This window comes from Hypanus sabinus, chromosome 2, assembly GCF_030144855.1.
Source record: "Hypanus sabinus isolate sHypSab1 chromosome 2, sHypSab1.hap1, whole genome shotgun sequence".
In the NCBI taxonomy this organism is placed as follows: domain Eukaryota; kingdom Metazoa; phylum Chordata; class Chondrichthyes; order Myliobatiformes; family Dasyatidae; genus Hypanus; species Hypanus sabinus.
The window spans coordinates 114,399,010-114,425,282 of NC_082707.1; the positions used below are offsets into that span (position 1 = coordinate 114,399,010).

Consider the following 26,273-nt stretch of genomic DNA (forward strand, 5'->3'; position numbering starts at 1 on the left):
CATTATGGAGTGGATGGGAGACATTATCCAAGATGACGTGCATCTTGGACTGCATCCTCTTTTCAGACACCACCGTCAGAGTCCAGTTCCACTACCACAACATGAGTTTGTTGATTCTGTTGGTGTCTGCTACCCTCAGTCTGCTGCCCCAGCACACAACAGCAAACATGATAGCACTGGTCACCACAGCCTCGTAGAACATCCCCAGCATCGTCTGACAGATGTTAAAGAGCCTCAGTCTCCTCAGGAAATAGAGATGGCTCTGACCCTTCTTGTAGACAGCCTCAGTGTTCTTTGACCAGTCCAGTTTATTGTCAATTTGTATCCCCAGGTATTTGTAATCTTCCACCATGTCCACACTGAACCCTTGGATGGAAACAGGGGTCACCGGTGCCTTAGCCCTCCTCAGGTCCACCACCAGCTCCTTAGTCTTTTTCACATAAAGCTGCAGATGATTCTGCTCATACCATGTGACAAAGTTTCCCACCGTAGCCCTGTACTCAGCCTCATCTCCCTTGCTGATGCATCCAACTACGGCAGAGTCATCAGAAAACTTCTGAAGCTGGCAAGACTCTGTGCAGTAGTTGAAGATTCTGATCAAGATCCATCAAGATTCTGTATAGTTTGTCTGAGTTCTTGTAGTTTTGCTAATACTTTCAGTAATAAATCTTTTGTTTTGTTTGATTTTTGAAGTCTCTTTGATTCCTGCACTGGAGTTAGCTAGTGATCCTGACACAAATGCCTGGAATCATTACAGAATGATTGCATTTTACAGTTAATAGCTCATCATGAAAGCAGAACTAAAAAAGGATTCTGTAGCCTGCTTCATCCATTGTCTCTTGTGATCAGAGGGTCCACTCCACTGCAAGCACATTCCACATTATATTAAATGAATTAACCAATGCAATGTGCAAGATTATTATAGCTATTACACACTATGCCTCAAATGATAAATCCCAAAATGCTGTTTGCCTTTTAATGGGTTTGTCATCTGCATTTACATGTACTGGAAAGATATATTTGTCCTCATAAAACGTTCTTGTTATCCATGTTCCACGATGGAGAACATTCTGATTGGTTGCTTCACTGCCCAGTAAGGACGCTCCAATGTGCAGGATCACAAAAGGCTCTAACACGGGCCAATCTTCCCCACCATCAAGGACAGTGCTTCAAGAAGTTGGCATTCATCATTAAAGACCTTTGTCATTCAGGAAATGCTCTCTTCTCAGCACTACCATCAGGGAGAAGGTACAGGAGCTTGAAGACCCACACTCAACCTTTTAGAAACAGCTTCTTTTCCTCCACTTTCAGATTTCTGGATTGTCCATGAACACTATTGCCCATTTGCACTATTTATAATATTGCAATTGACAATAATTTTTATGTCCAGCACTGTACTTCTGCCACAAAACAAGAAATTTCTTGGCATATGTCAGTGATAATACACTTAGTCCTGGTGAAGGGTCTTGGCCTAAAACATCAACTGCTTAATTCTCTCCATAGACGCTGCCTGACCTGCTGAGCTCCTCCAGCATTTTGTGTGTGTTACTCTGGAGTTCCAGCATCTGCAGAATCTCTTGTGTTTGATTTTGATTCTGATTCCTCTCCAGTGAATTTACATTGTACTTCCTGAATTGTAGTTTGTCAAAATTTTGTCAAGTTTGTCTTCCATTGTCTTGCAAATTCTTAAGGAATACATAGGGCATTGGGAAAATGAAACTTAGGTACTAGACATATGTTACAACTTGGCTCTTAACACTATCATTCCTGCAGTACTAATCAACAAGGTTCAAAACCAGGCCTCTGTACCTCCATCCGCAATTGTGCCCACAACTTCCTTATCAGGAGGCCACAAACACTTCAGATCAGTAATATCATTTCCTCCTTGCTAACAATCAACACAGGCGCACCACAACGATATGTGCTTAGTCCGCTGCTGTACTCCCTCCACGCTCCTGATGTTGTGGCTACACGCCGCTCAAACACCGTCTATAAATTCACCAGCTTTTGGCAAAATCTCAGATGCTGACCCTCCATTGGTGACACCTTCAGGAAGCAGTCCCTCATCCATCATTAAGAACTCTCACCCTCCATGACGTGCCCCTTTCTCATTATTACCATCGAGAAGGAGGTACAGGAGCCTGAAGACCTACACTTAACATTTTAGAAATACCTCCTTTCCCTTCCCATCATATTTCTGAACGGTTTCAAGAACCCCAGGAGCACTGCCTCGTTATTCCTCTTTACACCATTTACTTACTTTCATAACTGATATTAACTTTTGTTTTGCTCTGTACTGCTGCTGCTGAACAATATATTTCACAACAAATAGCTACAATAATAAACCTGATTCTCGCTTCAGGAGGAGCCACAAACTTTTTGCACAGGCCCAAAATCTCTTGTTTTTCAAGACGGGGGTCGGAAGTAGGGGAAAGAGTAATTTAAAATAGATTTTATTTTAAACAGAAGTTTAATCCTTGCACAGATGCAGCAATGAAAATGTTAACACTTTGACAGTGAACTAAAAAGCTGCAGCGGTTCACTCCTCACTTCTCTTCCCCCTTACAGTCAGCGATGAGTTCGGAAGACTGTGGCAAGCACCTGTTTGATGTGGTGGACATGGCGCAGAAGCACAACCTGATCATCTCTCAGATCTCTTATCATGGGGAAACCCTGAAGCACATCAACCAGAGGGCCGATGATCTCAGGAGACGCAGCGAGCTAAAGACTGATATAGTCAAAAGGAAACTCAAAGCGCTCAATGACCTTTATAGCAACCTCCTGGAGCTCAGCAAAACCAGGTTAGGCAGCGCCCATGGTGAAACGCTGCAGGTGTTGCTTGAATAACAGACTGGAATCATGCTTTGTGTGCCTTCTTAGGCTTGTAGTCAAAAAGGCCTACATCAAATGAACTTGTTCAGATTTGGGAAAACTACCAGCACCCACTCTATCTGGGCTCCTGGTGACCAAGATTTGTTATAAATGAACCTTCCTGGCAATTATCCTTGCAAGCCAAACAAGTGCTACACCAGCCCCTACACCTCCTCCCTCACTACCATTCAGGGTCCCAGACAGTCCTTCCAGGCAGGGTGACACTTTACTTGTGAGTCTGTTGGAGTCATCTATACCAGTGTGGCCTCCCGTATATTGGTGAGCCCCATCCTTTTATTCTGTGGCCTTCTGTCCTCTCCTATCAGATTCCTCCTTCTCCAGCCCTGTATCTCTTTCACCAATTGACTTCCCAGCTCTTTACTTCCCCCCTCCCCCTCTCCCGGTTTCACCTATCGCCTTGTACTTCTTCCTCCCCTCCCCCACCTTCTTACTCTGACTTCTCAGCTATTTTTTCCAGTCCTGATCAAGAGTCTTGGCCCAAAACATCATATGTTTTCTCTTTTCCATAGAGGCTTCCTGGCCTGCTGAGTTCCTCCAGCATTTTGCTGTGTTACCTGTATTTTTAAGACCCACAGTTACCAGAATCTGCTGTTTTTGAGGCTCACAGTGGAATTTCCAATGCCTATTGTGTCCATTGTTGAGATCTCTGGTGTTTAGGGTCCACAGTTAACAGGCTGGGTCCTTTGTACAGATTTACAGTGTGGGGGAGTCCATAACCCAAAGAGATCTGGGAGTCCTTTACCGGAATCCGCTATTGTTGGAGTTCACGGTGACTGGGACTTGATTTTACAGATCCTGGGACTCCCTGTACAACCAGTAACGGTGTCAGGTCTTACTGACAGCAGTTTCACTTCTCTTGCTAATACAGACAAGCCAGACTGCAGCAGCAGCAGATATTGTTTGAGTTTTTCCGGGACTGCGAGGAGGAGGAGTCGTGGATCTACGAGAAGTGGCAGCTGGTGCGAACTGCGACGTTAGGGCGTGACATCACCCAGATTGCAGTGTCCATTCAAAAGCACAAGGTACCCACATGGATTCCCATGGCATGTGATTGTGAGTTAGCTCACAAGTATAGTGAGCCCGAATCTCCCAATCTCAGTGTGTGATGGGGTTGCTAATCCCACTCCACCGCGTGAATGGAATACGGGAGATCATGTGTAACTAATATGACAATTTGACCTGGAGGTGGTGTGGGGATATTAGATGCGTTAGATATGATCCCACAGTGTGGGTAAACCTGATACAGGAGGTGAGATCGGTGTGGAGTTAGTCAGTAGACAAGCTCCTATCCTGAAGGCCCAGTGATTGTGATGAGTGGTCTTGTATCTGAGAGTGTATCGAATGTGTCACCAAGTTTGGATATGGCCCAAGTGTGGAGCGAGTGATACTGAAACAGGTAGATAGTTCACAGACTTTAATGCAAACAGGGTTAGAGGGGAAAGAAAACAATAAACTCTGGGCCGTTAACTAAAACTCTCAAATGGAAAACAAAGCCTACGCTGCGGCTGAAAGGAATAACTAAATATAAAACGAACATCACTAGTCTTCAGTCCGTTGACTTGACTGTCCAATTTCGCAGGCAAGGCCGAATGCAAGCAGGCAGTGAAACGTTGCTGTGCTTTGTTCAAGTCTCAACAAGCACTACAACAGAAAGAATGGTGTTAAATACTATAAAATGAAATGATAATTAGCTGACAGTGCATATTCACGAGTGCATTTGCCGTATCTGCTGTGCTGCCGAATCCGTGGATATGACACTGTGATGGAGCAATTAATACCCAAGTATGGAATGGTTGTGTACATGAAGTGTGACAGTCATGCAAATGGAACCAAGTTGACTCCACCTTGCTGTACTGATTGTATTTTTCCACCAGGCAATGGAGGCTGAGTGTAACTCCCGGCAGTCTATCTGTTTCTCAGTGGTGAGAAAGGGCCAGGAGCTTTGCCAGCAGAACTTGAGCAACAAGAGGGAGATGAAGAAATGGGTGGCCACTCTTCAGAATCAATGGCAGCAACTAAAGGACGAGATGTCACACTGGCACACACGACTTCAAGCTGCTCTGACAATAAAGCAGGTGAGATCAGAGCCCGATGGAGGAAGTCTTGAGTTGCTCCCAAGTGCCACTGTTAGCTAAAAACACAAGTTCTTGAGTCCAGTAAGTCAGATTGTTAAATCACCAACTATCTCAGATTAAAACCTCTCTTACTTAATGTTAAAACCCCTTCCTAGGTTTGCAACCGCCAACAATCCTTTGAAATATTCCATGTCTGGCCTCTTGGGAATCCCTGAATTTAATTAGCTTACTGCAGGAGGCTGCACTTTTAACTTCTAATGTCTGTAATTTCTTCTACAATTTATGTACATAAAAAAGGGAAGCAAATGGCCTGTAAGAAGCCAAAAATATCACCTGAGTATGGAGGTGGCAGAGAGAGGGAAGGGTATTTATGAACAGTTTGCCAGGGTCTTGATAGAAGAGTGGGAATGGTGATGATCATGTACGTAGGCTGAAAATACAAGCAAGGATATAATTCCAAGACTTTATAAGGCATTGGTCACACCACGTTCAGGGTGCAGAGAGCAATTTTGGGCTCCATATTTAGCACAGGATGTGCTGGCAGAGGATGTTTCCTGCAGTGAGTGAGTGTGTCTAGGATGAGAGGACACAGCCTCAGAACAGAGGGATGTCCATTTAGAACAGAGATGAGGAAATTTCTTTTAGCCAGAACGTAATAAATTTGTGGAATTCGTTGCCATGAACAACTACGCAGGCCACCTCATTGGGTATATTTAAAGTGGAGGTTAATAAGTTCTTGATTAGTCAGGGTGTCAGAGGTTACAGGGAGAAGGCAGGGGAATGGGACTGAGAGGGGTAATAAATCAGCCATGATGGAATAGTGGAGCAGACTCAATGGACCAAATGGCCTAATTCTGCTCCTATATCTTATGGTCTAAATAGATGAACCATTGGCTTGCCTAAACCAATGGTTTAAGGGATTTGACATCTTTGAATCAGATTTATTATCACTGACTTGCCATGATATTAGTTGTTTTGCAGCCGCCATACAGTGCAGTCTATGCAAATAACTAAAAGTTACAAGAAGAAATGTAAAATAAATGAATAAGTATTTCCAAAAGAGAACGAGATAGTGAGGTAGTGTTGATGGGCCCATGGACCATTCAAAAATCTGATGGCATAGGGCAAGAAGCTGGTCCTAAAACATTGAAGGTACTCCTTTGGATAAATTACCAGGTCAATGTGAAATATACTCCAAGCTATTAGAAGAGTAAAGGGAGGAACGTGCAAAGGCTGTGTCTATAGTTTTTTCAACCCTTCTGTTTACAAAGTTGTGCTGGAGGACTGCAAATGTACCATTGCTTAAAAGGGCAGCAAATGCTGAACTAATTAAGTACAGACCCCTAAAGTTAACAACTCTGGTGAGTGAATTATTGGAATCATTTCTGAATGACAATATAAACATTCATTTAGAGCAATGGCCAATCAAGAACAATATTGCTAAATTGTTAACCGCACAGTTTTGCTAAAGGAACTTTTTGTCTGAGAATGGTAATCAAAAATATTGAAAGTCTGAAATAAAAACAGAAAATGTTGGAGAATTCGAGAGGTTGGCAGTGTACGTGGAAGTGAAACAAAATATAATGGTTCAGTTTGAAAACCATCCATCAGATTAGGGAAAGAGAGAAAATGAGAGTCACTTAGTTACAGAGAAGGGATAGAAAGGTAAATGGACAAAGGATAGGGAAGGCCACATTCGTGATGGTGATGAGCTGCTACTGGTTGATGAGGACAAATAGAAAGGTGAGAAAACATGAAAAAACAAACACAAAAACAAGAGAATTGCTGGAAATCTGGAGGAACTCAGCAGGACAGGCACATCTATGGGGATGAATAAACAGTCACTGTTTTGGGCTAAGACCCTTCATCGGGTCTGGAAAAGGAATGAACAGAAGCCAGAGAAAGAAGGTGAGGGAGGGGAATGTGTGCAAACTGGTGAGGGTGAGGTGAGTATATGGGGGAGTGAGGATGAAGTGAGAAGCTGGCAGGTGATAGATGGAAAGGTAAAAGGCTAGAAAAGAAAGAATCTGACAGGAGAGGACAGTGGACCTTGGAAGAAAGGGAAGGAGGAGGGAACCAGAGGGAGGCGATGAGCAAGTGTGGAGAAGAGAAGAGGTAAGCAAATAACAGAATGGTAAATGGAATAAAAGAATATGAAGGAGAGGGAAGTTGAAAAATTCATGCTTGGATTGAAGGATACCCAGATGGAATATGAAACATTGCTCCTCCAACCCAAGTTTGGCCTCATTTATAGCAGTAAAGGAGGCCATGGACAGAAACTCAGAATGGGAATGGGAAGTCAAATCGCAATATAAAAGCAGTGAAGTGGTGACCTTTAGGGAATGACAAACAGTCCAGGTCATGTTAGTAGATTGAGAAAAACAAAACCTATATTACCTACAGATGATTTACATTAGAACTAACACAAATGGAGAAGGAGAGTTACCTGAGGTGTTTGAATTTGATGTTGAGTCTAGAAGCCTACTACATGCCCTGATCATAAAAGAGACATTATTCCTTAAACGTATATTGGGCCTCCTACAGGAGGTCACAAATGGAAAGATCCCACTGGGAGCATGACAGTGAATTACATTACATTCCTGATTCTGCATCCAACAAGAGGGTGGTATGCTGTCATTGGTTATCCTTAGTCAGGTTATTGTGCTGTCATTGGTTATCCTTAGCCAATTTGGTGTGCTGTCATTGGTTAGCCTTAGTCAGGTTATTGTGCTGTCATTGGTTATCCTTAGCCAGTTTGGTGTGCTGTCATTGGTTAGCCTTAGCCAGGTTACTGTGCTGTCATTGGTTAGCCTTAGCCAGTTGATTGTGCTGTCATTGGTTATCCTTAGCAAGGTTAGTGTGCTGTCATTGGTTAGCCTTGGCCAGTTTGGAGTGCTGTCATTGGTTATCCTTAGCCAGTTGATTGTGCTGTCATTGGCTATCCTTAGCCAGGTTGGTGTGTATCTAGTTTATTTTTTCCTCCTTAAATGCATCCACATGCTTTGCATGCATCCAATCAATAGGCATTAGTCTTAGATCTTTCCCACAATTTTGAGTGTTAGGTAAAAAGTTTTCAAAATACCACAAACTTTTCCTAATACCTACCCTGACTGGCTAAACCTTTACCCTCTTGTCCCAGCTACCCTCACCTCTGTAACTCCATAAGACATAGGAGCAGAATTAGGTGCACTGAGTCTGCTCTGATGCTTTTTACCCCCTCCTCAACCCCACTCCCCAGCCTTCTCCCTGTAACCTTTGATGTGTGTCTGATCAAGAGCCTATCAAACTCTGTCTTAATACACCCAACAAGCTGGCCTCCAAAGCTGCCTGTGGTAACAAATTCCACAAGTTCACCACCCTCTGGTTAAAGAAATTTCTCCGCATCTGTTTTAAATGAACGCCCCTCTAACCTGACCCCCACCATGGGAAACATCTTTTCCAAATTGATTCTGTCCAGGCCTTTCAACATTTGAAAGGTTTCAATGAGATTGCCCCCCCCCCCATCATTCCATCCTTCTAAATTCCAGCGAGTACAAACCCAGAGCCATCAATCACTCCTCATATGATAACCCTTTCATTCCCAGAACCATCCTTGTGAACCTCCTCTGAACCCTCTCCAGTGCCAGCACCTCTCTTCAAAACTGTTCACCATACTCAAGGTGAGGCCTCGCCAGGGCCTTATAAAGCCTCAGCATCACATCCCTGCTCTTGTATTCTAGACCCCTTGAAATGAACGCTAACATTGCATTTGCTTTACTCACCACTGCCTCAACCTTTAGGGTGTTCTGCACAAAGACTCCCAAGTCCCTTTGCATCTCAGATTTTTGGATTTTCTCCCCATTTCAAAAATAGTCTGCACGTTTACTTCTTCTACTAAAGTGCACAACCATTCATTATCCAACATTGTATTTCATTTGCCACTTTCTTGCCCATTCTCCTAATCTGTCTAAGTCCTTTCTGCAGCCTTCCTGTTTCCTCAACACTACCTGCCCCATAACAATCTTTGTATTATCTGCAAACTTGGCAACAAAGCCAAGCATAAAAATATAGCATAATACAGCATAAAAAGAAGTAGTCCCAACACGGACCCCTGAGGAACATCACTAGTCACTGGCAGCCAACCAGAAAAGGATCCTTTTATTCCCACTCGCTGCCTCCTACCAGTCGGTCAATGCTCTAACCAACCAGCAATTTTCCTGTAAACTTGGTAAACAGCCTCATGTGTGGCACCTTGTCAAAGGCCTTTGGATAGTCCAAATATACAACATCCATTACATCTCCTTTAACCATCCTACTTGTAATCTCCGCAAAGAATTCCAACAGGTTTGCCAGGCAGGATTTTCCCTTAAGGAAGTTATGTTGATTTTGCCCTATCTTGTCCAGTGTCTCCTCTGCCTTAATGCTTCTGAAGAGTTTCCCTGAAGCTTTTCAAATGTTTGCTGAATATTTTCATATCTATCTGATGCACCATCAATAACTCACTCTGAGACGTAAAGGCGAGATACCGGCTTTTATTGACTGGAAGAAGGAACAAGCAGTGGTTGACCACCACGCTACATCCTGGAGACTGAGAGGCCGGGCTCAGGCCTCAATCGCCTTTATACCGGGTCTGTGGGAGGGGCCACAGGAGCAGTCAGCAGGGGGCGTGTCCCGACAGGCACACGTAGTTCACCACACTATCAAAATGTCTTTTTGATGGTTCATCTGAAAGTAGTATTAAATTGTGTGTTTACTGAAGTTCATGAATTCAGCAGGAGAGTCCAGGTTAATAGGGATGACATCGAGGGATAAGGGATGGAATGACAGCGTGGAAGAGATCTTGGGTTATAACTGGCAGCAGATTTCTCTATGGCTAATCTGCCTCCTGTCAATTTTACCTCCCAGCAGTTCCAAATATTCTTGTTATTACAAACATGATCTTCGTGCCTTACTTGTTTCTGAGCAAACTAGGTTCCAATCCTACTTCAGAGATTTGAACGTATACTTCAATGCATTATTGATTGATGATTACACTATCAACAGTACCACATTTACAATTAGTTGGTAAACTAAACTAAGTCTAGTCTCTCAGACACATTCCAAAGGTTCTGTGAAATCATTCAATGTAACATGGAAATTCTGTCCAGAAATTTTTATCTCTGAGGCATTATTCAGAGTCAGATTTTTACCTTACTGGTACTGGTATTTTTGGTTTTGGAATACTACATCAGATGTGCATATAATTTTGTGAAGCCCTCTGAAATTCTGTGGGTTATGGTGACTGAGGTGTAAATGTCAGGATCGGTTTTATCAGAATGACAGATCTCTCCATGCCTTGTTCTCAGTACTTCACAGACATCAATGAGGCCCACTCGTGGCTGTTTGAGAAACAGCCTCTCATGCAGAGTGAAGATTACGGGAAGGATGAGGCCAGTGCTGAGGCACTCCTGCAGCGCCACATGCACCTGATGAAAGAGATTGAAGCCTTTTCCAGCGAAGTGAAGAGATTGGAGGACTTGTCAACAGCAGCTGTGCAGCAGGTTCCTTTAACAGCGCGCCAGGTACTTCCTTCAGTGTCAATCACAGAAATCCTTTTCAGAGCACATTATTCATCCTGCATTTTCTGTTTCTTTTGACACCTCCAAAGAAATTGGGTGTTATGCCAGAAGTTTCTAACCCAATAAGAGCAGAGATTAGCACAACGCTTTGTTTTACCAAGTTCAATTCCTGCAGCTGTCTGTAAGGAGTTTCTACGTTCTCCCCGTAACTACATGGATCTCCTTCTGGTGCTGTGGTTTCCTCCCACAGTCCAAAGATGTAATGGGAGCATCTGTCCTTGACATAAAGGCAGCATTTGAATGAGTGGTGGTAGAAGTCAATGGCATCAAGTGGAAGAAGAGCCAGTAGTTGGAATTACACCTTGCACAAAGGTAGATGGTTTGGTTGTTAGAGTTCTATCAGCTCTGCCCAGGAGTCTCTGAAAGCAACATGTTAGTCTTGCCCATCTTCAGCTGCATTAGCAACCATCTTCCTTCCATCATAAAGAGCAATGATTGTGCAACATTCAATCCCATTTGTAACTCCTCAGGAAATGAAGCAGTTACTCCTTAAGGCAAGACCGAGTCAGACAGGACTGATAAATAATCATCAGACATTTACCATTCCCATTAATAGAGAGTGTAGTCTCCTGGTCTTGGTATTCAACAGAATTGCCATTGCTGAGTTCTCTGATAATCACCCACGTGTAAGACTGAGGTAGATGTGGGCTGATTAACAGTCAAGAACATATATAACAAAACTGGATACTCGCACTCGTACTCCTTTATATTGACATTGGTCATCTGTAATGGTGTCACAGTAAGGTGCAGTGGAGTCATTGCTGCGGATTAAAATGCTCCTTAGGTAGAATATGTAAAGTAGGAATCTCTGCTGGTAGTTGAAGGGCATGAATTAGAAAGAGAACATTTTCATTCTGCTCACCCAGTGCTTCCCCCGGCAAATCATGGAGCACTAGAGACTGTCTGTGTTATTTATGACACATTATTTACAACAGTAGTATTATACTGTTGTGTATTTAGCCATAAGTTGTATATTCACTTTATGCCATCCTGTACATCCACAGACTATCTCTTTTATGATGCTGGTATTATTTTATGTGCTGTACGTTCTATGTGTACCACGAGGAACGTTGTTTAGTTTAACCCTATGCATGTGCACAGTTGAGGAGCATAAACTACACAGAGAATTTGTGAAATATTCCTGCAGTGCTGCTGGAAAGAGAACAAGAGAAATAACAGTGGGTTGACTGGCTGAAGTTTCTGTTTGAGCTTTTGGAAGGTTGGAATGGCTTCTTTAGTTAGAATGGCACTGGGAACCGCTGAGAAATGAGTGTCTTGTTTGCAGGCAGAGACCCCAGAGAAGATGGTACCCGAGAGCTGCTCATCTGATGAAGGAGAAGGATTAGAAATCACAAAGAAAGGTCACTTTCAAGGTAAGATGTGCAAGGTGACAGAGGAAAGGCGGGTGACTGGAATTGGTGAAATCTGAGGGTATCTTGTAGCTGTGGAGTTTGATCCCTTTAATTTAATGGTCTCATTGAACTCTGAGCATGTCAGATCTCTGAAAAAGCAGGGCTGTGCCATAGTGGTCCCATTTGATAATAATCATGGAACTACGATGTTAATTCAATAATAATTTATCTGTCCAGTATATTGACATTGGTCATCTATAAAAAGTGCTTGGAAGTACATCCAAGATGGCGGCGCGTCTCAGCTTGCAGTGGCCACTCTGGAGCTGATTATCTGTTATTTGTGAAGTGGGGTGTCGTGCGCAATCATAATCGGATGAAAAACGGACATGGGAGCACGGAGGAACATCGAGAAATCTCCAGGAAGACCTTCTTTGCTGCTGCTGTTGCTGTGAGATCCGGGACTCTGCTGAGAAGAACAGGCCCCCAGTCCTCGGGGTCGCATTGCCGATGGCCGTTGGCGGGGCCGTCTTAATACGCTCGGCAGAGGATGGTGCTCGGAGAAGCCCGGAGGGGATGGTTGGAGGCTCAGACATTCAACGGACTTGGAGTCCGCTGCAGTTGGAGTGCTTTCAGTGTGTGTTGCGTCTGCGAGACTGAGTCCAGCAGCGCCATGGAAATCCATAGTGGGGGTATTCCCTTCTGCCACCAGCGTGGGATGATGAGTCTATCGGGACCCTGGGGACTTGTGGAAACTGTTTGTTGGTTTCTTTTGAACTTATAGTCTTTTAACATCTTTGGACTATTTTTACTGTGCCTATGCTCTGTTTTTTATGAATTATGCTATTGTTTGCACTGTTGTAACTATGTGGTTTTGTGCAGGTCTTGTGGCTTTAGTTTTTGGTCTTGTTTTTGTCTGGTGGCTTTGGAGCTCCTTTCCGGGGAACGCGCTAAGATGGTAGCGCGATATTAATACACAGCAGCCTCTCCAGACTCTGGATTGGGGATTGCCAAACATAATGTGGATTTTCTGGTGTAGTCTGTTTTGTCATATGCTTTTGTGATATCATTCTGGAGGAACGTTGTCTCATTTTATAACTGCATTGCATTTGTGGTTTCAAAATGACAATAATCTGAATCTGAATAATGGTGTCACAGTAGGGTGCTACGGAGTCATTGTATTACATTGCAGTGCTACGTGGTAGCCACCCTTCAGCTTCACTCTGAGGACAGTGCGCTGTAATGGAGCAGCTGTGCATCCGAGCAGCGTTCATGCCCTCAGCCCCACATAGGTCACCAGTCCCTCTGATATCCCCAGTGTGACTGCCAGTCCCTTTGCTGTCCGCAGTGCAGCGTTGTAGCTCAGTGTGTTCACCCGTATTACCCACACTCTCGTGGTTGCTTCACTATACTTGTATCAGGGATTGCTTGCCATAGCCAAATACCTTAATGACTGTCTAGTACCAACTCATCAAGTCAGAGTAGTCCCTTGAATGGGGCCTCAGAAGGAGATGTGTTGTGAGAACATGATGTCCATTTATTCCACTAAGAGAAACCCTTTCACTTGTCTGTTTGTAGTACCAGAGATATTTACCCGCTTCAGTGTCAAAGGCTTGCAGAAGAGGAAAGCTAAAGTCATCAGACAGCCAAGCAAGCAAGAGGAGGTGAGACCATTTCCTCCACCTTCACTGTTCACTGACAACCCCTCCCTCTTCATCCAGCCTTCATAAACCACCCATTTTCATTCTCTGAATACCAGAAGACATTGGAGCAGAATTAGGCCATTTGGCCCCTCAAATCTGTTCTGTCACTTAATCAAGTCTGATCTACTATCCCTCTCAACCTCACTCTCGTGCCTTCTCCATGTAACCTTTGATACCCTTCCTGATGGCAAACCGATCAACTTCCAATTTAAATACACCTGATGCTTTGGCTGCCTCTCCCTCTGACTCCCATCACCCTCAGCCTTACTTTCCTTCTCCTCCCTCCCTCCCACTCTCTCACCTCCTCCCTCTCCCCCAGTCTCTCTCTTCTAGCCCCATCTCACATCACTCTCACTGTCCCCTATTGCCCCCTCACCCTGAACTCTTGCCCTCCCTCTCTCCTCCTTCGCTCCCCCTCTCACTCACCCTTCTCACACACCCACTCATCCCTTCATTTCCCCCCTCTCTCACCCCCTCCTCACCCTCCACTCTCACCCCTCTCACCTTTCAGTCTTGTCTCCCACCCTTGTCCCCATCTGACTGCTCTTCCCCTGCACCCTTCTTGTTCCAGAAAACCATATAACAATTACAGCACGGAAACAGGCCATCTCGGCCCTTCTAGTCCGTGCTGACGCTTACTCTCACCTAGTCCCACTGGCCCACACTCAGCCCATAACCCTCCATTCCTTTCCTGTCCATATACATATCCAATTTTACTTTAAACGATAATATCGAACCTGCCTCTACCACTTCTACTGGAAGCTTATTCCACACAGCTACCACTCTCTGAGTAAAGAAATTTCCCCTCATGTTACCCTTAAACTTTTGCCCCCTAACTCTCAACTCATGTCCTCTTGTTTGAATCTCCCCTACTCTCAATGGAAAAAGCCTATCCACGTCAACTCGATCTATCCCCTTCATAATTTTAAATACCTCTACCTCTATCAAGTCCCCCCTCCAAAGAATAAAGACCTAACTTGTTCAGCCTTTTCCCCCTCCCTCTTTCCCCTCCTTCCTCCCCCTTCCTCTCTCCAGTCTCCCCTTCTACCCCTCCCTCTCTTTCCTCCACTACTCTCAACCCCTCATCCCCGTAACTCCTCCCTCTCTCACCTCTGTCCCCTGACTTGTGACTCACTCTTTGTAAGATCCTATCTGAAGTGACTGTATTGTGTTCTCCAGATGGGGGCCACTGAAGGCAGCCCATCTCTGAGAGTCAGTAAGCCACGGAGAAGCCGCTCAATGCGCCGCGGGATGACAGAGGTTCACTATGCTTCACAACCCGTGCCTGACGAGGACTTCAACAGGACGAATATCGAGAGCAGCCAGCAAAGCATTGAATCAACATACACCAATCTCTGCCAGCTAGCTGAGGTGTGGTTCGTAACTCCTCTCCTCCCTTTGTATCCATCTGATTGAATGCTTTCACTTGAAAGATACAGTAGGTGAGGGGTATGTTCCTCACTGTTCCGCAGGTGTCGGTGGTGGGCCCACTGCTTTTCACATTGCATGTGAATGATCTGGATGATAGAATTGATGGCTTTGTGGCCAGATTACAGATGCTACAAAGGAAGGTGGAGGGTGGGTGGTGTTGAGGGAGCAGAAGGACTTGGACAGGTTGGGAGAATGGGCAAAGAGATGGCAAGTGTAGTACAGTATGATCATGCACTTTGGTAGCAGGAATAAAGGCATGGGCTACTTTCTAAATGGGGAGAAAAATCAGAAAGGGGTCTTGGGAGTTCTCGTGCAAGATTCCCTAAAGACTAACTCAAAGGTTGAGTCCGTGGTGAGGAAGACAAGTGCAACTTATCATTCATTTTGAGAGGAGTAGAATATAAAAGCAAGGATGTGGTGCTGAGGCTTTATAAGCCATTGGTCAGACCTCATTTGGAGTATTGTCTGCAGTTTTGGGCCCTTATCAAAGAAATGAGGTGCTGGCATTGGGTTGGGTCCAGAGGAGGTTCACGAAAATGGTCCTGGGAATTTAAAAGTTAATATAGGAGCAGCAGTTGATGGCTCTGGGCCTGTACTCGATGAATTGGGGGGGGGGGGGGCGGTGGAATGGGGATGAATAGAATGGGAGGGAATCATTGAAACCTTGAGATAGAACCTCCATTGATTGGGGTTGACCATGGCTGCTGTCTCCAGAAACCAGGGAAGTATGATATGGAGAGCAAGATGTTGACCACGCACTGGACACCCTCTCTATACAGCTGACGAACCCAAAGGAACGGCAGGGACTGACACAGTTTGGCACCACCAGCAGTGTCGCAGGAGTTGCCAGGAGCCATAGGAGCCTTAGGAACTCCAGCTCTGGGATTTTCCTCAGGGTTTACTCCTGAAACCTTCCCAATGAGTGGGTATGGCCACAAAGCAACAGAAGTTTGAGATCAGACTTTTCCTTCTCCTCAATAAGCTGCCAATCACAGCTGATGAGCCCCATCTGCCCAAATACAACCTACTGAAAATGTAAATTCCTGTATTGAGTGGGCATAGAGAAGATGTTTCAGTAATGGGAGAGTCTAGGACCAGAAGGAGCAGCCACAGAATAAAAGGATATTCTGATGCAGGAATTTCTTTAGTCAGAGAATGGTGAATTCATTGCCACAAATGGCTGTAGAGATTAATTCTTGGGTATATTTAAAGCGGAGGTTGACAGATTCTTGATTAGCAAGGTAGCAAAGGTTATGGGAAGAAAGCAGGAGAATTGGGATGAGATGGAATATAGATCAGCAATGGTAGTATAGACTTGATGGGCTGAATAGCCTGATTTTTCTCCCTTGTTTAGTTATATTATGGTGTGACGGCCAAAATGTATTTCTTTGCTGAGTCTGCCAGATTACCAACATCCTGCTCAAAGTAAGAAGCTGGTTTCAAAAGTCAAGTGCCAGGTATGTTGATAACATGAACCATCCACTGAAGCTGATTGAATCTAGCAGTCTGGACTGGGAGAAGATGTTAATGACGTTGCTTTGCTTACCCTGCTAATTAGTCTGGAAGACCTTGTGGAGTTAGTGCTGGGTGTACGTTAAGGTAGGTGGTGCATTGAGGGTAGTGATGTACATGGCATTGAAAGGCATTCTCTGATCTTGGTCATGTGTGCAAGATCATTGTCCTTCTTGTGGGTTCGCATCCAGATGCAACCTGGCTACAAGCCTTCCTCCAGTTGTGTTGGTTTACCAAGGAACTGGTGGTTCGCCTGCATCAATTTTCTGCCATTAATGGGTTGTCTCTGTTTGTCCATCTGCTCACATGTAATGTCAGTTTCTTACTATAGTACCTTCATCTTCTTGCTGTTGTTCCGCCCAACTCTAGGCCAGAAGGAAAGCCTTGCAGGAGAAGATCCATCTGCACCAGATCTATAACACCTGCAATGACTTCATCTCCTGGATGAACGACAGGGAGAATGGTTTCAAAAATTTTGAGCCCAATGCAAACAACATGGAAGTCATGCAGAGGAAATATGAGGTGTGTTGACATGCATAGCACATCCTGACCATCTGTCGATGTTTCCTTTGACTTTTTACAGCTCCTGATTTCCCTCTGAGTCTCCATACCCATTATCTGACTGCACCTCTCATCACAGTTTGTATCACTATTAACAATTCTCTGTAGGCAAGCTCAATAACTACTGCACCCACCCCACCTCAACCCACCAATCATACTCTCAATATATCTATATATACATAGAACAATACAGCACAGTACAGGCCCTTCGGCCCACAATGTTGTGCCGACCCTCAAACCCTGCCTCACATAAAACCCTCCACCTTAAATTCCTGCATATACCTGTCTAGTAGTCTCTTAAATATCACTAGTGTATCTGCCTCTACCACTGACTCAGGCATTCCACACACCAACCACTCTCTGAGTAAAAAACCTTCCTCTAATATCCCCCTTGAACTTCCCTCCCCTTAACTTAAAACCATGTCCTCTTGTACTGAGCAGTGGTGCCCTAGGGAAGAGACGCTGGCTGTCCACTCTATCTATTCCTCTTAATATCTTGTATATTTCTATCATGTCTCCTCTCATCCTCCTTGTCTTCAGAGAGTAAAGCCCTACCTCCCTTAATCTCTGATCATAATCCATACTCTCTAAACCAGGCAGCATCCTGGTAAATCTCCTCTGTACCCTTTCCAATGCTTCCACATCCTTCCTATAGTGAGGCGACCAGAACTGGACACAGTACTCCAAGTGTGGCCTAACCAGAGTTTTATAGAGCTGCATCGTTACCCCGCAACTCTTAAACTCTACTCCTTGACTTATGAAAGCTAACACTCTATAAGCTTTCTTAACTACCCTATCTACCTGTGAGGCAACTTTCAGGGATCTGTGGACATGTACCCCCAGATCCCTCTGCTCCTCCACATTACCAAGTATTCTGCCATTTACTTTATACTCTGCCTTGGAGTTTGTCCTTCGAAAGTGTACCACCTCACACTTCTCCGGGTTGAACTCCATCTGCCACTTCTCAGCCCACTTCTGCATCCTATCAATGTCTCTCTGCAATCTTCAACAATCCTCAACACTATCTACAACACCACCAACCTTGGTGTCATCTGCAAACTTGCCAACCCACCCTTCTACCCCCACATCCAGGTCGTTAATAAAAATCACGAAAAGTATGGGTCCCAGAACCGATCCTTGTGGGATACCACTAGTCACAACCCTCCAATCCGAATGTACTCCCTCCACCACGACCCTCTGCTTTCTGCAGGCAAGCCAATTCTGAATCCACCTGGCCAAACTTCCCTGAATCCCATGCCTACAATTTGATTTTCCCAGTCACCATAAGGTTATTACCACTAACAAGGGTGGTTTCATATTTCAGAATTTCTTGATGGAGTTGGCTGCTGGGAAAGGCCGACTGGATGATGTCAATCAAATGGTGGAGAATTTTATGAAAGGCAAACACAGCAAGAATCAGGAAATCCAGGCAAAACTACAGGAAATTCACAAAAGGTAACCGGTATACTGTCCACTTAGTTGAAGATCAGGAGTGTGACTTCACACAAAATATAGGATATGCTCCTTGGCAGCAGGGAGGTGAAATTATGCAAATGAGACCATTGTTTCTCTCAGATTAACATAAAAGATCCATTAGCTAAGTTGCAGAGTTCTCCCCAGTGCTGACAGTAAACAGTTGATGCTTTGGACTGGAAACGTTGGCTGTACTCTTTTCCATAGATGATGCCTGGCCTGCTGAGTTCCTCCAGAATTACGTGTGTGTGTTGCTGTCAGGATACATAACGGCTTGGCATAGCAACTGTTCTGCATGTGACCACAAGGAAGTGCAGAGAGTTATGGGCAAGCTCAGCACATCACGGGAACCAGCCTCCCCTCTGTGGACTCTGTCTTTACGTATCACTGCCTCAGTAAAGCATACAACATAATTAGACCCCACTCTGTCTGCACATCCTCTTTTTTCCCCTCTCCCATTGGGCAGAAGATACAAAAGCCTGAAAGCACTTTCAAGGACAGCTTCTACTCCTTTATCACCAGACTCTTGAATGAATCTATTGGACGATAAAACAGGCTCTTGGCCTCGCAATCTACCTCATTATGATCTTGCATTTTTTCATTCACTTTTTTGGTTGTTTTAAATACTATACATCAACAAAAAGTAGTGGATATAGCCCAGTGCGTTATGGATAAAGCCTTCACCATCAAGTGCTGTCACAGAAAGGCAGCATTCGTTATCAGGGACCTCCACCATCCAGGCCACGCTCTCTTCTTGCTGCTGCCTTCAGGAAGAAGGTACAGGAACCTCAGGACCTGCACCATCAGGTTCAGGAACATTTACTACACCTCAACCAGAGGGAATAACTTCAATTGCCCATCACTGAACTGGACTCACTTTCAAGGACTCCTCATATCACGTTCTTAATACATACAGCTTATTTATTTATTATTAATATTATTGTTACTTTTTCCTATTTGTTTTTGTATTTGCAAAGTTAGTTTGTTTTGCATACTGTTTGTTGTCCACTCTGCTGGGTGGAGAGTGACTTTCTCTGACTCTATTGTGTTTCTTGTGCTTTCTGTGAATGCCCACAAGAAAATGAATATCAGGGTTGTGTATGACAACATATACGTACTTTTGAACTTTATTCTGTACTGTTATTGTTTCACTTATTCTGTCTCAAAGCACTGTCTGATGACTTGATCTGTGTGAACAGTATTCAAGACAAGCTTTTCACCGTTTCTTGGTGCCTGTGATGATAATAAACCAATAGCGATCTATGCCAATACCGTTTATGGGCTCTTACTGTGCACAGTTCGCCCACCACTACTTTACAACATACAGGACATTTCAGAACTATCTCACTGGTTGGTATGACAGCATGAAAATACTTCCAAATATTGTTTTTATTATCAAAATCAGAATTGAAAATATGTTTAGTCATGAAATATGCTGTTTCGTGGCAACAGTATGTGCAATGCATAAAAAGAACTATAAATTACAACAATAAATAAATAAATTATATAGGTGAAATACATAGTTTCTAAAACACTAAGTGTGTGTCTTCGGGCTCCTGTACCTCAGTCTTGATGGGCACAATGAGAAGAGGGCATGTCCTGGGCAACAGAGGTCCTTACTGATGAATGCCACCTCTTTGAGGTATCGCTTTTTGAATCTGTGCTTGATGCTGGGGAGGCTAGTGTCCATGATAGAGCTGGCTGAGGTTGCAACTTTTTTCCAAATCCTGTACAGTGACCTCTTCATGCCAGACGGTGATGCACCCAGTTAGAATGCTGTCCATGGTACATCTGTAAAAATTTGCAGAAGCCTTTGATGACATATCAAGTCTCCTTGAACACTTAATAAATATAGCCACAGTCATGTCTTCTTTGTAATTGCACCAATATGTTGGGCTCAGAATAGATCTTCAGAGATATTGACACCCAAGAATTTAAAACTGCTGACGAGGACTGGTGTGTGTTCCTTTGACTTACCCTTCCTGAAGTCCACAATGGATTCCTTAGTTTTACTGATGTTGTTTCAACAGCATTCAACCAGTTGACCTACCTCACTCCTGTACGTCTCCCTGTCACCATCTGAAATTCTGCCAACAATAGTTGTGTCATTGGCAAATTTATAGATGCCATTTGAGCTGTGCCTAACCGCATTTAGGGTTCCCAACCTGGGGTCCACGGACCCTTTAGTTAATAGTAGAGGTCCATGGTATAAAAAAGGATAGGAACCCCTGGTATAGCGAGAGAGTAGAGCAGTAGACTAAACACACATCCTTGAGGTGCGCCAGTGTTGATTGCTAGCCAGGAGGAAATGTTATCTCTGATTCGCACAGACTCTGATTTCTCAATGAGGAAATCAAGGATCCAATTGCTGAGAGAGGTAGAAAGAGCTTGTTGATTAGAACTGAGGGTACAATTATATTAAACGCTGGGCTGTAATCAATAAACGGAAGTCTGTTCTTCATTATTATTTAACTAACATTGGCTTACTTAAACAGCCACAGTGAAAGGATCTTGACTTAAACCTTAAAGTATCCTTGTGATCTGTTTCCAGGTGGTCTGTAATGTTGAAATTGAAGGAGGAGAAGGAAAAGGAACTGATTGGTACAGCTGATGTCACATCATTTCTCCAGAAGTGCCAGGATACATCAGCACTGCTGCAAGACAAACTCACCTTGCTGTCCATTCCTGATACAAGCAAAAATCTGGTGGCAAAGGACAGTGCGAGGAGTATGCAAGTGGTCTCTGACCGGGAAATCGAGTCACTGGAGGCCAGAATCCAATACCTGAGCAAAATGGTTGACTCGTATGTAACTTCTGGTTTTTTGCTGCATTTTCCTTCTCCATCACGTTTCCTTTTTCAAAATGACGAGATTTTTATGTTGAAGATTGCAATGCTTAGGTTTGGATACTCAAAGCTAGCATTATACACAGGGCAGTTAGATCTGAGGAAATCTTTTTCGACTTTCCAAATCTACAGGGGAGGTAAAACAAAGACCGAGTGAAAAGGAAAGGTTCCTTTCTATTATCTTAAACATTATCAGAGCAGGCCAGTTTACAATGCGCTTAGCTCAACCAATCAGAGTGACATTCACATCCAGAAACGTGCAGATGTGTACGGTACAGGGGATGGGTTTAGGATACTGGTGAAGACCTACATGCACTGAAATCATGGTCCTCTGGTGGAGGGAGTGAATATGTAGAAAGGTGGATTCACTGCCAGCCAAGGAAGATAACTTGTCCTCGGTAGTGTCAAACCTCCTGAGTGCAATTGCTGTCAGACATGCCCAGTTAAGTGTTTATTTCTCCTTGAGCATCTGAAGTACCTCACAGATGGTGAGACGCCTTTAGGGAATTGGATGGTGAGTTACTTTCCACTTTCCACAGAATACCCAACCTCTGAACTCCTCCAGAATTATGTGGCTGTTAAGCAGGACAGCATAATGGCACAATAGATAGTACTGTTGACTCACAACTCTAACCACTAGGTTCAATCCTGATATCAGATGCTGTCTCTGTGGCGTTTGCATGATCTCCCCGTAACTGAATAGGTTTCTACCAGGCACTCAGGATTTATGTGCATGCCTAAGATGTCCCAGTAGCCACCGGAATGCCAGCAGAATCAAATGGTTAATGATGGGCATCTGTGAGAGATTAAATGTACAAGTTACAGAGAAATATTGCACTGGAGGCTCTCTTCCGCTGAAGACCAGAAGAGATCAGATGGGAATCTCCCCTGTGCTGCAATAAGCCAGTAAGTCAATAGGTTTCTGGTCAGTGGAGATACCAGGCTATTTCTGATACTGCTTCCGTTCCTCACGGAAGGTTAGTTAGCAAGGTTCAAACGTTAGGTACCAATATTGAAGTAGTAAAATGGATTTAACAGTGTCTGGATGGGAGATGCCAGGGAGTAGTGGTGGATAACCGTTTGTCAGGTTGGAGGCCGGTGACTAGTGGTGTGCCTCAGGGATCTGTACTGGGTCCAATGTTGTTATCATATACATTAATGATCTGAATGATGGGGTGGTAAATTGGATTAGTAAGTATACAGATGATACTAAGGTAGGTGGCGTTGTGGATAAGGAAGTAGGTTTTCAAAGCTTGCAGAGAGATTTAGGCCAGTTAGAAGAGTGGGCTGAAAGATGACAGATGGAGTTTAATGCTGATAAGTGTGAAGTGCTACATTTTGGTAGGAATAATCCAAATAGGACATTCATGGTGAATGGTAGGGCATTAAAGAATGCAATAGAACAGAGTGATCTAGGAATAATGGTGCATAGTTCCCTGAAGGTGGAATCTCATGTGGATAGGGTAGTGAAGAAAGCTTTTGGTATGTTGGCCTTTATAAATCAGAGTATTGAGTATAGGAGTTGGGATGTAATGTTCAAATTGTACAAGGCATTGGTGAGGCCAAATTTGGAGAATTGTGTACAGTTCTGGTCACCGAATTATAGGAAAGTTGTCAACAAAATAGAGAGAGTACAGAGGAGATTTACTAGAATGTTACCTGGGTTTCAGCACCTAAGTTACAGAGAAAGGTTGAACAAGTTAGGTCTTTATTCTTTGGAGCGTAGAAGGTTGAGGGGGGACTTGATAGAGGTATTTAAAATTATGAGGGGGATAGATAGAGTTGACGTGGATAGGCTTTTTCCATTGAGAGCAGGGGAGATTCAAACAAGAGGACATGAGTTGAGGGTTAGGGGGCAAAAGTTTAAGGGTAACATGAGGGGAAATTTCTTTACTCAGAAAGTGGTAGCTGTGTGGAGCGAGCTTCCAAGTAGAAGTGGTAGAGGCAGGTTCGATATTGTCACTTAAAGTAAAATTGGACAAGTATATGGACAGGAAAGGAATGGAGAGTTATGGGCTGAGTGCAGGTTGGTGGGACTAGGTGAGAGTAAGCGTTTGGCATGGACTAGAAGGGCTGAGATGGCCTGTTTCTGTGCAGTAATTGTTATATGGTTCTCAGTGGTGATACCAGGATATCACTGGTGGCTTCTGGTCAGTGGTGATAATTCCACTGAGTAGCAAGCCAACCTCAGTCATTTAGTCTTCCTGACACCATATCATCCCCTGCTGAAGTTTACCTTAGTCTTGCTACAAGGTGGCAAAGATTATTTCACTAACTCAGTAATTATTTATTTTATTTGAGATATAGTTCAGAACAGGCCCTTCTGGCCCAATGAGTTATGCCACCCAGCACCTCACCTATTTAAACCCGAGCCTAATCACAGGACAGTTTACAATGACCAATTAACCTACTAACCGGTACGTCTTTGGAGTGCGGGAGGAAACTGGAGCACCTGGAGGAGACCTGTGCATTCACAGGAAGGATGTACAAGCTCCTTTCAGACAGTGCCAAACTGAATTCTGGACTCTGATGCCCGATCTCTAAAGGTGTCATGCTAACTGAGCCATGAATGGACTTTGTGCACTGCAGAGTCTTCTCTGAAGATGACCAAACAGCATTAGGACAGAGAGATCACTAAGGAGAAAAAGGAAAAAGATATCTGGGCAAAATGTACTTCTGGATGAAAAAGGCTGAAATAATTGAGCTATCACAAACACAACTAGCTTCCTTTGTTCAGTTACATCCTGCTAGTGGAACATTTCTGTCTATATTCCCGTTGACTAAAATTTGGTAAAAGGTCCTTAATACCACACTCTGCCAAATGCTGTCAAGAACAATCATTTTTACCCCATCTCTTTAGTTCCTGTTGGGACCAAGGGTGTAATGAGATCTGGATCTGGTGTTACTGGCAAAACCCAAGCCAAGCCTCAGTGTGAAAGGTGTGTAAATGCCACAATGACTTAAGTGCAGCAGCCATGCGCCAAATTGGATTCATTTTTGTGGAAAGACTACAGCTGAACAATGTTTCACACTTACTGTAGTTGTACTGGAACAGCTTGGTCAGAAGTACTGTTAATTCTAGAAATGGGATGTAGACTGACCTTGTAGTGTTTTCTGTAACTAGTCCCTTCAGCTGTTTCTTAATGGCAGGGGGAAATGCATCGAACTGACTGAAGGCTAGCTTTTGTGCTGTGTGAAAGCTTGGGAGGAGATTGATCAAACATCCACTCAGGAACTCTGGCTGAAGAAAGGTGTCAATGCATCAGCCTCATCTAGTTCACTCCCAGGTTGTTGTTGTATGTGGGGACACACTAAGTTTTTCCCTCCAGTTTGCACTTTAACTGTCTTTAACTGTTTGCAGGTGGATATGGCAGACCACTGAGCTTTAATTTGGTCTGACAATTGTATACGACTTTCGTTATTTAACATTGAAGAAGTCCAGTTCATATTTAGCTCTGGTGGGTAGTACTGTTGATATTGCTATTGCATTGAATGGGGTTGGTCCTCTGGCTCGATGGAATGGTAAAATGAGGTATAAGATGAAATGCAAGTCTTCTGCTGACAGCTTGCTCACTGAACTCAAATCCTGACCTTGTTACAGACTGGGTTCCAAACACAGATTAAAGAGCTAAGCACCCGAGGTAAAGGGAGGGTAACAATTCTTGACATTTGATTGAGTGTGATATCAAGGAGTGCTGAAGCCAATCAAAGTCCTCTGGTTGGATGGCACATAGGAAGATGGTTGTGCTGGCTGGAGGTCGATCAACTCAGCCACAGGAGTACAAAGTACATTTGTATTCAAGGTATGTATACAAGATACAACCTTGAGGTTCATCTCTTTACAGGCAGCCACAAAACAAAGAATCACAATAAAAATAAGGCGAGTATCAAACACCCAAGGTGCAGGGGAAAGAAATCATGCAAACGACAAAAGTAAGCAAATAATATTCAGAACTGTAGTTCCCAAAAGTGAGTCACAAAGCCCGTCATCAATGCAGCCAATTCAGGAGCCCGTTAGCACTGAAGAAGCTCCTCAGGGAGATGAGCTAGGACAACCCATCTTCAGCTGCTTCATCAATGGCCTTCCTTCAGTTGTAAGTTTGGAAGGGGGACTGTTTGCTGAAGCCTGCACAATGCTCATCACTATTCATGTCCCCTGAGATAATAAAGCCTTCTACATCCAAATGCTGCAAGGCTTGGAGATTATCCAAGCCTCGGCTGATTGGTAGCAAGTAACATTGACAGCTCGCAAGTGCTGGGCAACAATGACATCTCATAAGACAACATCCATCTACTGCTCCCTGACATTCAATGGCACTACTATCACCAAATCCCACAATATCAACATCCTCATACCATTGACCAGAATTTGAACTGGAGTCACCCTATACACAGTGGGCTACAAGAGCATCTCAGAGGTTGAGAATCCTGTGGTGAGTAACTTACCTCCCAACTCCCCAAAGCCTGACCATCATCACAAGGCGTGAGTCAGGGGAGTATAGGAAGACCTGAGTGCAGCTCCAACAGCACTCAGAAAGCTTAACCACATCCGGGACGTAACCCTTCACTCACTCCACAGGCACGGCAGCTGCAATCTCTACCATCTGCAGGATGCATGATAGCTACTCACCACCTTCCAAACCCATGACCTCTATCAGCTCGAAGGACAAGGGGAGCCAAAGCACGATCCCAATTTTGAAAGGGCCGAAATTTCTGGAATTTCCTCCCTTACAGCAGAGTGGACGTGCAGTGCCACTCCTCAGGGACTACGTGAGTAGTGCCTCTCCTCGGGGAGTACGTGAGTAGTGCCTCTCCTCGGGGACTACGTGAGTAGT

General features: G+C 44.1%; 1 protein-coding gene across 1 annotated transcript in view; it reads left to right on the plus strand.

Moving 5' to 3' along the window:
• The window catches only part of sptbn5 (spectrin, beta, non-erythrocytic 5), a 311,695-nt gene that overhangs the window by 31,166 nt on the left and 254,256 nt on the right, over nucleotides 1–26,273 (plus strand). Inside the window, exons 9-18 of the mRNA XM_059987546.1 lie at nucleotides 2,569–2,801; nucleotides 3,761–3,914; nucleotides 4,767–4,967; nucleotides 10,292–10,507; nucleotides 11,850–11,937; nucleotides 13,492–13,577; nucleotides 14,796–14,987; nucleotides 16,929–17,081; nucleotides 18,445–18,575; nucleotides 21,145–21,396. Coding sequence (XP_059843529.1) covers nucleotides 2,569–2,801; nucleotides 3,761–3,914; nucleotides 4,767–4,967; nucleotides 10,292–10,507; nucleotides 11,850–11,937; nucleotides 13,492–13,577; nucleotides 14,796–14,987; nucleotides 16,929–17,081; nucleotides 18,445–18,575; nucleotides 21,145–21,396 — 1,706 coding nt within the window. The remainder of the gene's footprint in view (nucleotides 1–2,568; nucleotides 2,802–3,760; nucleotides 3,915–4,766; nucleotides 4,968–10,291; nucleotides 10,508–11,849; nucleotides 11,938–13,491; nucleotides 13,578–14,795; nucleotides 14,988–16,928; nucleotides 17,082–18,444; nucleotides 18,576–21,144; nucleotides 21,397–26,273) is intronic.